This window comes from Cherax quadricarinatus, chromosome 22, assembly GCF_038502225.1.
Source record: "Cherax quadricarinatus isolate ZL_2023a chromosome 22, ASM3850222v1, whole genome shotgun sequence".
Classification (NCBI taxonomy): Eukaryota; Metazoa; Arthropoda; class Malacostraca; order Decapoda; family Parastacidae; genus Cherax; species Cherax quadricarinatus.
In genome coordinates this window covers 25,841,883-25,854,157 of record NC_091313.1, presented here as the reverse complement: position 1 = coordinate 25,854,157, position 12,275 = coordinate 25,841,883, and the positions used below count along the sequence as shown (strand labels likewise).

The window sequence follows — 12,275 nt, the reverse complement described above, 5'->3', positions numbered from 1 at the left end:
TTTTTTTTATTTCCTCTGTCTTTTGTAATGTTTTTTGTCCTTAATTTATCACTGAGCCCAGTCTAATAGCACGAGTGATTAGTGCAAAATGATGGACTGAACCTCTGACTTTCTTACACGATTCCAGACATGGTTCCTTGTGAGGTTCCATGTATTAGTACCACTTCACAAGTCCCGTGGGCTCACTCATAGGTCCATCACGTGAAGAAAGCAGTTCTCTGGTAATGTCAATGTATGTTCCATGTGAATTAATAATAATAATAATAATCTCACTGGCACACTGTTTTGCACTCGGTGTTGTACATTGTTTATGTAGATATAAAAACAAAAATTCTGACAATCTCGTGGGAGTAATATATTTGTAATCACACTTCTGAGAGTTATTTCCTACCACGTTAACCCACTTACGTTAATGTTTGAGGTATAAGGCAATGTTACTTTTTTAACTCAAATGACCTTCCGAGCATCGAGAGAACACCTTACGCTTCTCCAGCTTCCTTAGGACCTTGTGCCTCTAAAGGTCACACAGAGGACCTGGTGCCACTACATGTTCCTCATGGGATATGTAGCTTTTCGAGAGAGAGAGAGAGAGAGAGAGAGAGAGAGAGAGAGAGAGAGAGAGAGAGAGAGAGAGAGAGAGAGAGAGAGAGAGAGAGAGAGAGAGAGAGAGAGAGAACCTACAACGTAAAAGAATCCAACTTACTACAAAACATGCAAGATATTAAAAAAAATATTCTTGACCTCAGTATCGTGGACATGACCCGTCTCATTCATTACTGTAGACTGCCAGATAGGCTGCAAACACAACTTTTCGGTCTGGATAGAGATCTACGAGGCTCGAAACACCGCCTATAATAAAGATTTACTCTGCAACGGGAGAATTTTCTAACACACATTGTTATATTCCCACGACAAAATGCACTCAGTTGAGCAGTTTACTTGTTGGTGCAGTGGTAAAGCATTTATAATTTGTTAGTAACACTCAACTAACATTAAGCTGGTAAATAGCCACGTGTAGGTTAAATTGTTGGTGTATGTTACGACACAATGGCATTTCATCTTGTTTATGTTGTGTGTGTGTGTGTGTGTGTGTGTGTGTGTGTGTACTCACCTAGTTACTCACCTAGTTGAGGTTGCGGGGGTCGAGTCCGAGCTCCTGGCCCCGCCTCTTCACTGATCGCTACTAGGTCACTCTCCTTGTGTGTGTGTGTGTGTGTGTGTGTGTGTGTGTGTGTGTGTGTGTGTGTGTGTGTGTGTGTGTGTGTGTGTGTGTGTGCGTGTGTGTGTGTGTGTGTGTGTGTATGTGTGTGTGTGTATGTGTATGTGTGTGTGTGTGTGTGTATGTGTGTGTGTGTGTATGTGTATGTGTGTGTGTGTGTGTGTGTGTATGTGTATGTGTGTGTGTGTGCGTGCGTGTGTGTGTGTGTGTGTGTGTGTGTGTGTGTACTCACCTATTTGTACTCACCTATTTGTGGTTGCAGGGGTCGATTCACAGCTCCTGGCCCCGCCTCTTCGCTGATTGCTACTAGGTCCTCTCTCTCCCTGCCCCATGAGCTCTATCATACCTCGCCTTAAAACTATGTATGGTTCCTGCCTCCACTACATCCCTTTCTAGGCTATGCCATGGCCTGACTACTCTATGACTGAAGAAATACTTCCTAACATCCCTTTGATTCATCTCAGTCTTCAACTTCCAATTGTGACCTCTTGTGTCTGTGTCCCATCTCTGGAACATCCCGTCTTTGTCCACCTTGTCTATTCCGCGCAGTATTTTATATGTCGTTATCATGTCTCCCCTGACCCTCCTGTCCTCCAGTGTCGTCAGGCCGATTTCCCTCAACCTTTCTTCGTAGGACAATCCCCGTAGCTCTGGGACTAGTCTTGTTGCAAACCTTTGCACTTTCTCTAATTTCTTGACGTGCTTGACTAGGTGTGGATTCCAAACTGGTGCTGCATACTCCAGTATGGGCCTGACGTAGATGGTATACAGAGTCTTAAACGAATCCTTACTGAGGTATCGGAACGCTATCCGTAGGTTTGCCAGGCGCCCGTATGCTGCAGCAGTTATCTGATTGATGTGTGCCTCAGGAGATATGCTCGGTGTTATACTCACCCCCAGTTCTTTTTCCTTGAGTGAGGTTTGCAGTCTTTGGCCATCTAAACTATATTGTGTCTGCGGTCTTCTTTGCCCTTCCCCAATCTTCATGACTTTGCATTTGGCAGGGTTAAATTCAAGGAGCCAGTTGCTAGACCAGGCTTGTAGCCTGTCCAGGTCTCTTTGTAGTCCTGCCTGATCCTCGTCCGATTTGATTCTTCTCATTAACTTCGCATCATCTGCAAACAAGGACACTTCTGAGTCTATCCCTTCCGTTATGTCGTTCACATATACCAAGAACAGAACAGGTCCTAGGACTGACCCCTGTGGAACCCCGCTTGTCACAGGCGCCCACTCTGACACCTCGTCGCGTACCATGACTCGTTGTTGCCTCCCTGTCAGATATTCTCTGATCCATTGCAGTGCCTTTCCTGTTATGTGTGCCTGATCCTCTAGCTTTTGCAGTAACCTCTTGTGAGGAACTGTGTCGAAGGCCTTCTTGCAGTCCAAAAATATGCAGTCGATCCACCCCTCTCTCTCTTGTCTTACTTCTGTCACCTTGTCATAAAACTCTAGTAGGTTTGTGACACAGGATTTTCCTTCCCTGAATCCGTGCTGGTTGTCAATTATACACTTGTTTCTTTCCAGGTGCCCCACCACTCTCCTCCTGATGATGTGTGTGAGTGTGTGTGTGTGTGTGTGTGTGTATGTGTGTGTATATGTGTGTGTGTGTGTATATGTGTGTGCGTGTGTGTATGTGTGTGTATGTATGTGTATGTGTATGTGTGTATGTGTGTGTGTGTGTGTGTGTGTGTGCGTGTGTGCGTGTGCGTGTGCGTGTGTGTGTGTGTGTGTGTGTGTGTGTGTGTGTGTGTGTGTGTGTGTGTGTGTGTGTGTGTGTGTGTGTGTGTATGTGTGTGTGTGGCTGAGTTGATAAATATACCTCCCCATGACACATAATGAGACATTCTTCTCGCCTGTGTTAGTCTGGTGCCTCGTAAACTCCTCCAGGCAATACTCAAGAAACATAAATCACTCCGTGGTATACACTTCCTCTTTCTGTGCTGCTTCATGTGGTAACTCCCGCCAGCTGACCACTACGCTATCATGCAATCCTAACATCAAATCTGCGCGTTCTAAATTTCATCACCCTTTTAATTATTTTTTTTAACTTTAGGTTAATTTAGGCATGCCGGGATCACTCCTTCTTACTCTAGTTAGGCAATATCGTAATTTTCCTTAAAGCTGTGTATGGAGTCTACGCTCACTACTTCATCCAGGTTATTGCATTTCCTGACCACCATGAAGATGGAGATATTTTCTGACGTCCCTGTGATTTATCTGTGTTTTTAGCTTTCAACTGCACCTTCATGTACTCGTCTCCCGCCTCGTGAAGTGTTAAGTGTGGAAGGAATCCTAAGATATGGATACACAGCTTGATCTGCCGGCGTTTATCCAGAATAGAATATGAAGCCTACTAGCCGTCGTTTATAGATGAGCTGCCCCAGGCAACAGCGGCAGGGCAATGCTGCCCCAGGGAACAGGAGCAAAGCTGTGCTGCCCCGGGAACTGGGGCGGTGCTGCCCCATACATGCGCAGTCACAACTATAACATAACACAGGTTAACATTCTGATGACTCATAAAGTGGTAACCTTCTATCCCGACAATGGTCGTTAATAACAGACGAGTCTATCCCTCTTGCCCTTAGAAAGTCTGTTTGGGTATTTTGTACGCTGTTATCATGTTCCCTTGTGTGTACTCACCTAACTGTAGTTGCAAGGGTCGAGACTCAGCTCTTGGCTCCGCCTCTTCACTGAGTGCTACTAGGTCCTCTCTCTCCCTGCTCCATGAGCTTTATCATACCTCACCTTAAAGCTATGTATGGTTCCTGCCTCCACTACCTCACTTGCTAGGCTATTCCACTTCCTGACTGTGTGTGTGTGTGTGTGTGTACTCACCTAATTGTACTCACCTAACTGTAGTTGCAGGGGTCGAGACTCAGCTCCTGGCCCCGCCTCTTCACTGATCGCTACTGGATCCTCTCTCTCTCTGCTTCCTGAGCTTTGTCATACCTCTTCTTAAAACTATGTATGGTTCCTGCCTCCACTACTTCACTTGCTAGGCTATTCCACTTGCTGACAGCTCTATGACTGAAGAAATACTTCCTAACGTCCCTGTGACTCGTCTGAGTCTTCAGCTTCCAGCTGTGACCCCTTGTCCCTGTGTCCCCTCTCTGGAACATCCTATCTCTGTCCACCTTGTCTATTCCCCGCAGTATCTTGTATGTCGTTATCATGTCTCCCCTGACCCTTCTGTCCTCCAGTGTCGTCAGTCCGATTTCCCTTAACCTTTCCTCGTACGACATTCCCTTGAGCTCTGGGACTAGCCTTGTTGAAAACCTTTGTACTTTCTCTAACTTCTTGACGTGCTTGACCAGGTGTGGGTTCCAGACTGGTGCTGCATACTCCAGTATGGGCCTAACATACACAGTGTACAGTGTCTTGAACGATTCCTTATTAAGGTATCGGAACGTTATTCTCAGGTTTGCCAGGCGCCCGTATGCTTCAGCGGTTATTTGGTTGATGTGTGCCTCCGGTGATGTGCTCGGTGTTATGGTCACCCCATGGTCTTTCTCCCTGAGTGAGGTCTGTAGTCTTTGTCCACCTAGCCTATACTCTGTCTGCGGTCTTCTTTGCCCCTCCCCAATCTTCATGACTTTGCATTTGGCTGGATTGAATTCGAGAAGCCAGTTACTGGACCCCATGTCCAGCCTGTCCAGGTCTCTTTGCAGTCCTGCCTCATCCTCGTCCGATTTAATTCTTATCATCAACTTCACGTCATCTGCGAACAGGGACACTTCAGAGTCTATTCCTTCCATCATGTCGTTCACATATATCAAAAATAGCACTGGTCCTAGAGCTGACCCCTGTGGGACCCCGCTCGTAACAGGCGCCCACTGTGATACCTCTTCACGTACCATGACTCGTTGTTGCCTCCCTGTCAGGTATTCCCTTATCCATTGCAGTGCCCTCCCTTTTACATGCGCCTGATCCTCCAGCTTCTGCACTAATCTCTTGTGGGGAACTGTGTCAAAGGCCTTCCTGCAGTCTAGGAAAACGCAATCTACCCACCCCTCTCTCTCGTGTCTTACTTCTGTTACCTTGTCATAAAACTCCAGGAGGTTTGTGATACAAGATTTGGCTTCCATGAACCCATGCTGGTTTTCATTTATAATCTTGTTCCTTTCCAGGTGTTTGACCACTCTCCTCCTGATAATCTTCTCCATGACTCTGCACACAATACATGTCAGAGACACAGGTCTGTAGTTTAGTGTCTCGTTTCTGTTTCCTTTCTTAAATATGGGGACTACATTAGCTGTCTTCCATTTCTCAGGTAGTTGCCCAGTTTCAAGGGATGTGTTGAAGATTGTGGTTAGAGGCACGCACAGCATCTCTGCTCCTTCTCTAAGGACCCATGGGGAGATGTTGTCCGGTCCCATCGCCTTTGAGGTGTCAAGGTCACTTAAGAGCTTCTTCACCTCCTCCTCAGTTGTTCGTATGTCATCCAACACTTGTTGGTATATTCCCTCTTGATGTTCCCTTCTGTGCTGTCTTCCCACAGCCCTTCCTGTCTCTACTGTAAAAACTTCCTTAAATCTCCTGTTCAGCTCCTCACATACCTCCTGATCATTTCTTGTGAGTTCTCCACCTTCTGTCCTTAATCTGATCACCTGGTCTTTGACTGTTGTCTTCCTCCTGATGTGGCTATACAACAGTTTCGGGTCAGTCTTGATTCTCGATGCTATGTAATTTTCATACTGTCGTTGGGCTTCCCTCCTTACCTGTGCATACTCATTCCTGGCTCTGCGACTGGTCTCCCTATTTTCGTGTGTTCTCTGCCTTCTGTACTTTTTCCATTCTCTATTGCATTTTGTTTATGCCTCCTTACACCGTCGGGTAAACCAGGGGCTCGTTCTGGTCTTCCCATTGTTACTGTTGCCCTTGGGAATAAACCTTTCCACTGCCTCCTTGCATTTTGTTGTTACATATTTCATCATTTCATTTACTGGCTTTCCTGCCAGTTCTCTGTCCCACTGGACCTCCCGCAGGAAGTTCTTCAACCCTATGTAGTCCCCTCTTTTATAGTCAGGCTTTTCCCATTCAACTCCTGTTATTCTCTCCACTTGCAGCTCTACTATGTATTCAAAGCACAGAACCACGTGGTCGCTAGCTCCTAGGGGACTCTCATACTTGATGTCCTCAATGTCTGAGCTGCCCAGGGTGAACACAAGGTCCAATCTTGCTGGTTCATCCTCCCCTCTCACTCTGGTAGTGTCCTTAACATGTTGGTGCATGAGGTTTTCCAGCACCACGTCCAACATCCTGGCTCTCCATGTTTCGGGACCCCCCATGTGGCTCCAGGTTTTCCCAGTCAATCTCCCTGTGGTTGAAATCCCCCATAACCAGCAACTTTGCTCTGCTGGAGTGAGCTCTTCTTGCCACCTCAGCAAGTGTGTCCACCATTGCTCTGTTGCTCTCTTCATATTCCTCTCTTGGCCTCCTGCAGTTCTGTGGTGGATTATACATCACTGCAATGACCACTTTGTGTTCCCCAGACTGAAGTGTACCTGCTATGTAGTCTCTTTCTCCCGTCTCATCTATGCCTTCCATTTTCTCGAATTTCCATCTGTTTTTTACGAGCAGAGCAACCCCACCTCCCCCCCTGCCCCTTCTATCTTTCCTCATGATCTGGTATCCTGGTGGGAAGATTGCATCTGTTATTGTCTCTGTGAGTTTTGTTTCTGTAACTGCTATGATGTCTGGGGACTTCTCATTGATTCTTTCTTGTCATTCCTCATGTTTATTCGTTAATCCATCTGCAGTGTGTGTGTGTGTGTGTGTGTGTGTGTGTGTGTGTGTGTGTGTGTGTGTGTGTGTGTGTGTGTGTGTGTGTGTGTGTGTGTGTGTGTGTAATGCTAAGCCAACAAACGTGAGGTACAGGTCTGGCATCAGGGATGGCGGCCCCCGAAGTTAAAAACTTTAATAACAGCACACTCTCCACTCAGAGTGAAGCATTGAACCACACAACCTCACCCAACGCTGCTTAACTACCTGGTAACTTACTAATTAACTACCTAGTCCGGCTGTGTAACCATGTGCGGGCTTAGCTCATTGACCACTTGATTACCATTGCTAGACTAACAGACCATTAACATGTCAAACTACTTCGCTATGTGTACACATTGTAATCTCTCTCTTTCTCTCTATCTCTCTCCCTCACTCTCCCTCACTGCTTACCTCACTGATTATCTGATCATTTAATTATCTTATCACTGCCAGTGTAATTACCTGATCATTAGAACACATCGTTAACTAACCACATAATCTCACCATCCCATCTCTTTTTCCCATTCTGATCACTAAAACCCCTAACTACCCAAACAACTAACCACTCAACAATCTAACCTCCCCCTAACGGCCTACACAGATAATCACTTAACTACCCATCCAAATAATCAATCGTCAAATTATTTGCCACCTAACAAACTAATTACACTACAAAACGAGATGTTTTGAATTCATCCTCTTTGACCTGAGCTTTTTGAGACCTAAACTGATCCAACTCAACATATAAGGACAGTGAGGTTAATGGGTTCTTGCGCTTCATAATGGTGTTGTGTCTGTGAGGTTTTTACAATAGTGTTAGAAACCTTTTCTGTATATAACAAATGCTTTATAATTGTTTATTAAAAAATGGAAACAAAAGCACTAAGTAGGGTATAGAATATATTTTACAAGCAATGTTTACAAATAATGGTAACAGACGCTAACAAACAGAAAAACGTGTAAGGTCTATTTAGTCGTTCACAGAAAACGTTTACACACAAAGTTTAAAGATGTTTGCAGACACTGTTCACAGATAATTTACAGACCACGTTTACAATGACAGAGTCAACATTTACAATGTCAGAGATGTCCACAAAGTTAAAAGATGCTTTCAATGTTCACAAATAAAGTTAATAGAAAAATTGATAAAAGGATAAGGGAGGAGCAGCTGTGTTTATCCTCACCTGACACTGCTGCTGGACTGAACAAGCAGCAATCGACCACAATAAGATCCTCATCTTACTCATCCCTATAGGGTGAACTTGTGGCGACTCTACGAGAGATTTCGCCTCTACAGTGTCAGGGTGTTATTGTTCTATTTTAAGAACAAGGGCGCCATGTGCCAGCGAGTGAGTATATAAGACTGTCGAGGCTGGGAGTGCCACAGTTCCATTCCTCCCCAAAGTTACATCAACATGGCTCTCAGGTTTGTGGTAAGTAACTGGACAACAATTGCTTAATGATATTGCTGATGATGTAAATACTGCGTAAGAAAAAGATGTAATAGAAAACCTGAAGTTGGAATTTAAGTCAAAGATATATTTAAAAACCATTTGAGTAAATACTCACAAATGTTGTTTTACAGGTGTCGTTGGCCTTGGTAGCCATGATCGTTGGTGAACATGTGAATCCGTATTCCATACCATCCGAATACACTCCTCGTCCAACCTATCCCACACGACCTCCATATAAGCCACAACCCACCTATCGCCCAAAACCCACCTATCGTCCAAAGCCTACATATACTCCTAGGCCTACCTATCCCCCAAAGCCAACTTACACTCCAAAGCCTACCTATGGTCACCCAACTCCCACCTATGGTCCCCCACCAGCTTACGGACACCAGCCTGTGAAACCATCCTGTGCTGCTGCCACCACCAAGACCTGGTGTCTGGAAGACAAGGAGTACCCCAGCTACGAGCTCCAGGCAGCTGCTCACCAGCACAAGGATAAGCTTCTTACTCTCTACGCTGATGTGGCCGACCTGAACACAGCACTCTCAGTCGATGGTCTCAAGACCCATTACGATGAGACGTACCTCTGTCCCTCAGAGACCCAATATGTGAGACCACTGCGAGCCCAGAACACTGATGGTAAATGGCGCGTCATCGTCAACAACATTAAAGTAGATTACCTGACTCTCACCCAGACAACCCGCATTGAGGAGTGCCTCAACCCCGGCCACGCCTGCCCTCTGGTGCCCGTGTGCTACGAATCCAAGTGCCTGCAGAAGTCTATTTACCACCGCTTCCTCGTCTACGATCCCTATGATCAGTACTTCCCCTTCGCCATTGAGACCTTCAAGCTGCCCGCCAGCTGCGACTGTCTTCTGGGCGCCTTCAACCTCTACCACTAAGACCAACACACCACAAACCTCTCGCCATAAATAAGGAAGACTCAGATTGTACGATAATATATTTTAATCCTAATCTTTCCTGTGTATAGTCTAACAGCAGGAGTTTGTGATTCCCTGCAGCAGCATTACTGCTACTACAGGAGCCACAGTCCCTGGCATGACTTAACAAGTCACATAAAGAAAGCAGTTCTCTAGTCATCTCGTTGTGATATGATTATTATTATATGTTTATAATTATTTCTCATTTTGTTCTTAACTTAATTTTTGGAATGGAGCAAATATATTTTTAAGCATACTGTAATTATGTTTTATCATCCTACACACTATGATAATGAGGTAGAACTAGTTAATTGAATACTGAAGATGTAGAAGTTAGAAAGGGTGAATATTTCTAGCAACCTCTTTTAAAATGACAGAAATTCTGTACTGACTTGAATTTGGTCCTATGTTGAATGTTAGAACCAACTCTGTTATATACTGTACATGCATTTGATCGTTTTACAAACTAGTTTGTGCAACTGAGTGTGGCAACATTATTTCTGCAGGCAGAATGTCAACAGGTTAGTTGATTGTTATAACTTTTATGTAAGATTAGAAATCTTGAGACTGAACTGAAACAGCAGGAATACCGTGGCTTTACTGCTTCATCTGATAAATTCAGGTCACACTGTAGACTGAACCAGTGCTAAAGAGCTTCCTTCCCGCAACTCGATTGTTCAGTGTAACATTTTGGAGAGGTATATTAATAAGCATTAAGCAGAGTATATCTTGATACTGAATTCTAGCATGTATAAGCTGAATGTTTTGTTCTTCAAATTGCTGGTGTATTAGCAAGGAATGTGTCCTTAAAAAAATAGTAACACCATTTAACCATGAGCCTGTGTTTCTGAAAATCTATTAGCAGGATTTCCTATAGCTTGATTTATACCTGTAGCAAATAATGAATATGCAGAGCAATCAGCGAGTTGCCATTTCTCCAGCAAATAAGGTATGTTTTTTTTTTTCTCCACAAAAACTCTTAGTTAATCACCCTGTACGTTATGAACTGAAGATCAGTGTGGAAAATACTGTATATATTTTCCAGAAATTCAGTATTTATATGTAAATAGATGGCCATACTGTATTTAATAATATTTATGTCATAGAAAACGGAAAGCCTGCGTCTGCGCAGACGAGACACTGGCCATCTTGGTTTTGAATTGTGTACAACGTTGGTGTGATGGGAAGGAATTTTCGTGCTCTAGAGGTTGAAATTGGGCTGACACCTCTCAAATAGGAGGCGAAATTGTTGGATGTGCATTCCTGCATAATTTGAGTGTCAGGCGACTGGAGAACACAGCTCCAGGAACCTCAGATAAGTCTGTTTATGTTTAATTCTGGCCAGTAATTTCATAAATTTAGACAGTGAGGTTTTCTGGGTATAATACACATTAATCTCCAGTCAAATTGGTGAGTGATACTAAGATATATTTTCCTTCTGTTATGTAATTCTGTATTTATATATAATAATTTTTTTAATTTAATATACAGTCCACAAATTTATATATTTACCAGAATTCCTGGTGATGTATAATTCATTTAATTGATAGGTCCAGAGCAACTTGTGGATATGACAGTGGTAGGTGTCGAAGGGGGACATTTTTGCGACCTAGGTGTCCCAAATTCCTACTTGTCTAACTGATAAATAATAATTATCTATGCTCATTTATTGTTATGTACATAATTATACATACAGATAAATGCAATTTTCCACTGAAGATCAGGAAGAAGGGTAGGCTTTGGGTTACTGGCAAGTGGTGGTTTCAGTGCTGATTGTACAGATAAACTAAATTTCAACCACTTCCCCTCGGCAAAACTATTTTCAAAATTACTTTAAAGTGATTAGTAACTATTATAAATTATAATTTACATGTTACCGGCACGTAACAAGGAAACTAACTTCAGCAATTGGAAATAATTGTACAGTAGCTGTCTGTAAACAACAATTAGGTGTGTTTATTTTGGTGGTTGGTGGGGGGTGAGCAGACGATAGGCTGCGCTAGGTCCCACCTCTTTCAGCGGCGCTGCTTGCGTAAGCTTACAGCCACTGGCTTACTATCATTCTTGTGGGGGATTATAGTAGTAGTATAAGAATGAATGCAATAAAAAGCCACTATTGATCTTGGCTACTCATCTTTCTGCTGACAGCTCAAGACCCCAGCAGCCACAGTCTGGGGGTCTCCTTCATGTCAGCTTAGTTCCCGCTGGGCTATAATAGAGCGCTTATGACCAGGGTTAACGCTCGCCCTGAAGATCTATATTCTCCAATATTGCAGGTATGTCACCTGGAAAGTCGTGTCCCAGACTTAACCTGGGTTTGGACAATCGCCCTCGTGTCACAACATTGTACGGTTAGCCTTATCAACCCCACATCAGTACCTATTAGCTGCAGCAAACTATGGTACAATATGAGCTTTGATACGACTTAACTGGTATCATATCCATATGACATACCATGTCATGACGCCGATATCGATGGTATGACTGAAGATATGATGTTAGATATCTTCACTTCTTTCGTCACTTTGGCCATATTTCACGTCACATGACTTGATCATCACTTACTTGTCCACATGTACAATTTGTGAACTATATCCGTGGATAATGTCCACAGTACAGAGAATCACTAGCGATACCTCGCTTAGCAGAGATAATATACAGTATCTTTGCTTCATTTCTCCTGAATGTTCGTTCGTACACAAGTAAGCGACACAGAATAAAATGTTTCTGCCTTGTTTACTCGCTAATGTGTCCCAATTATTCACGACAGGGAAAATTTCTTGTGCTCATGCACATAGGAAAGTTACGAATTATCTCTTCCACAGTTCTTCCTGGAGAGTGTCGAGTATGACTCAAGTATCATAAAGTACAAATGGATACAGCCACGAATGTTCTACA

At 43.8% G+C, this 12,275-nt stretch overlaps 1 protein-coding gene across 1 annotated transcript; it reads left to right on the top strand.

Moving 5' to 3' along the window:
- The first annotated feature begins 8,359 nt into the window (after nucleotides 1–8,359).
- Nucleotides 8,360–9,639, top strand: LOC128689643 (neurotrophin 1). Its single transcript, XM_053778001.2, has 2 exons — nucleotides 8,360–8,415; nucleotides 8,568–9,639. The coding sequence occupies exons 1-2, from the start codon at nucleotides 8,398–8,400 to the stop codon at nucleotides 9,336–9,338; spliced, it is 789 nt and encodes a 262-aa protein (XP_053633976.1). The 5' UTR covers nucleotides 8,360–8,397; the 3' UTR covers nucleotides 9,339–9,639.
- The last annotated feature ends 2,636 nt before the right edge of the window (nucleotides 9,640–12,275 follow it).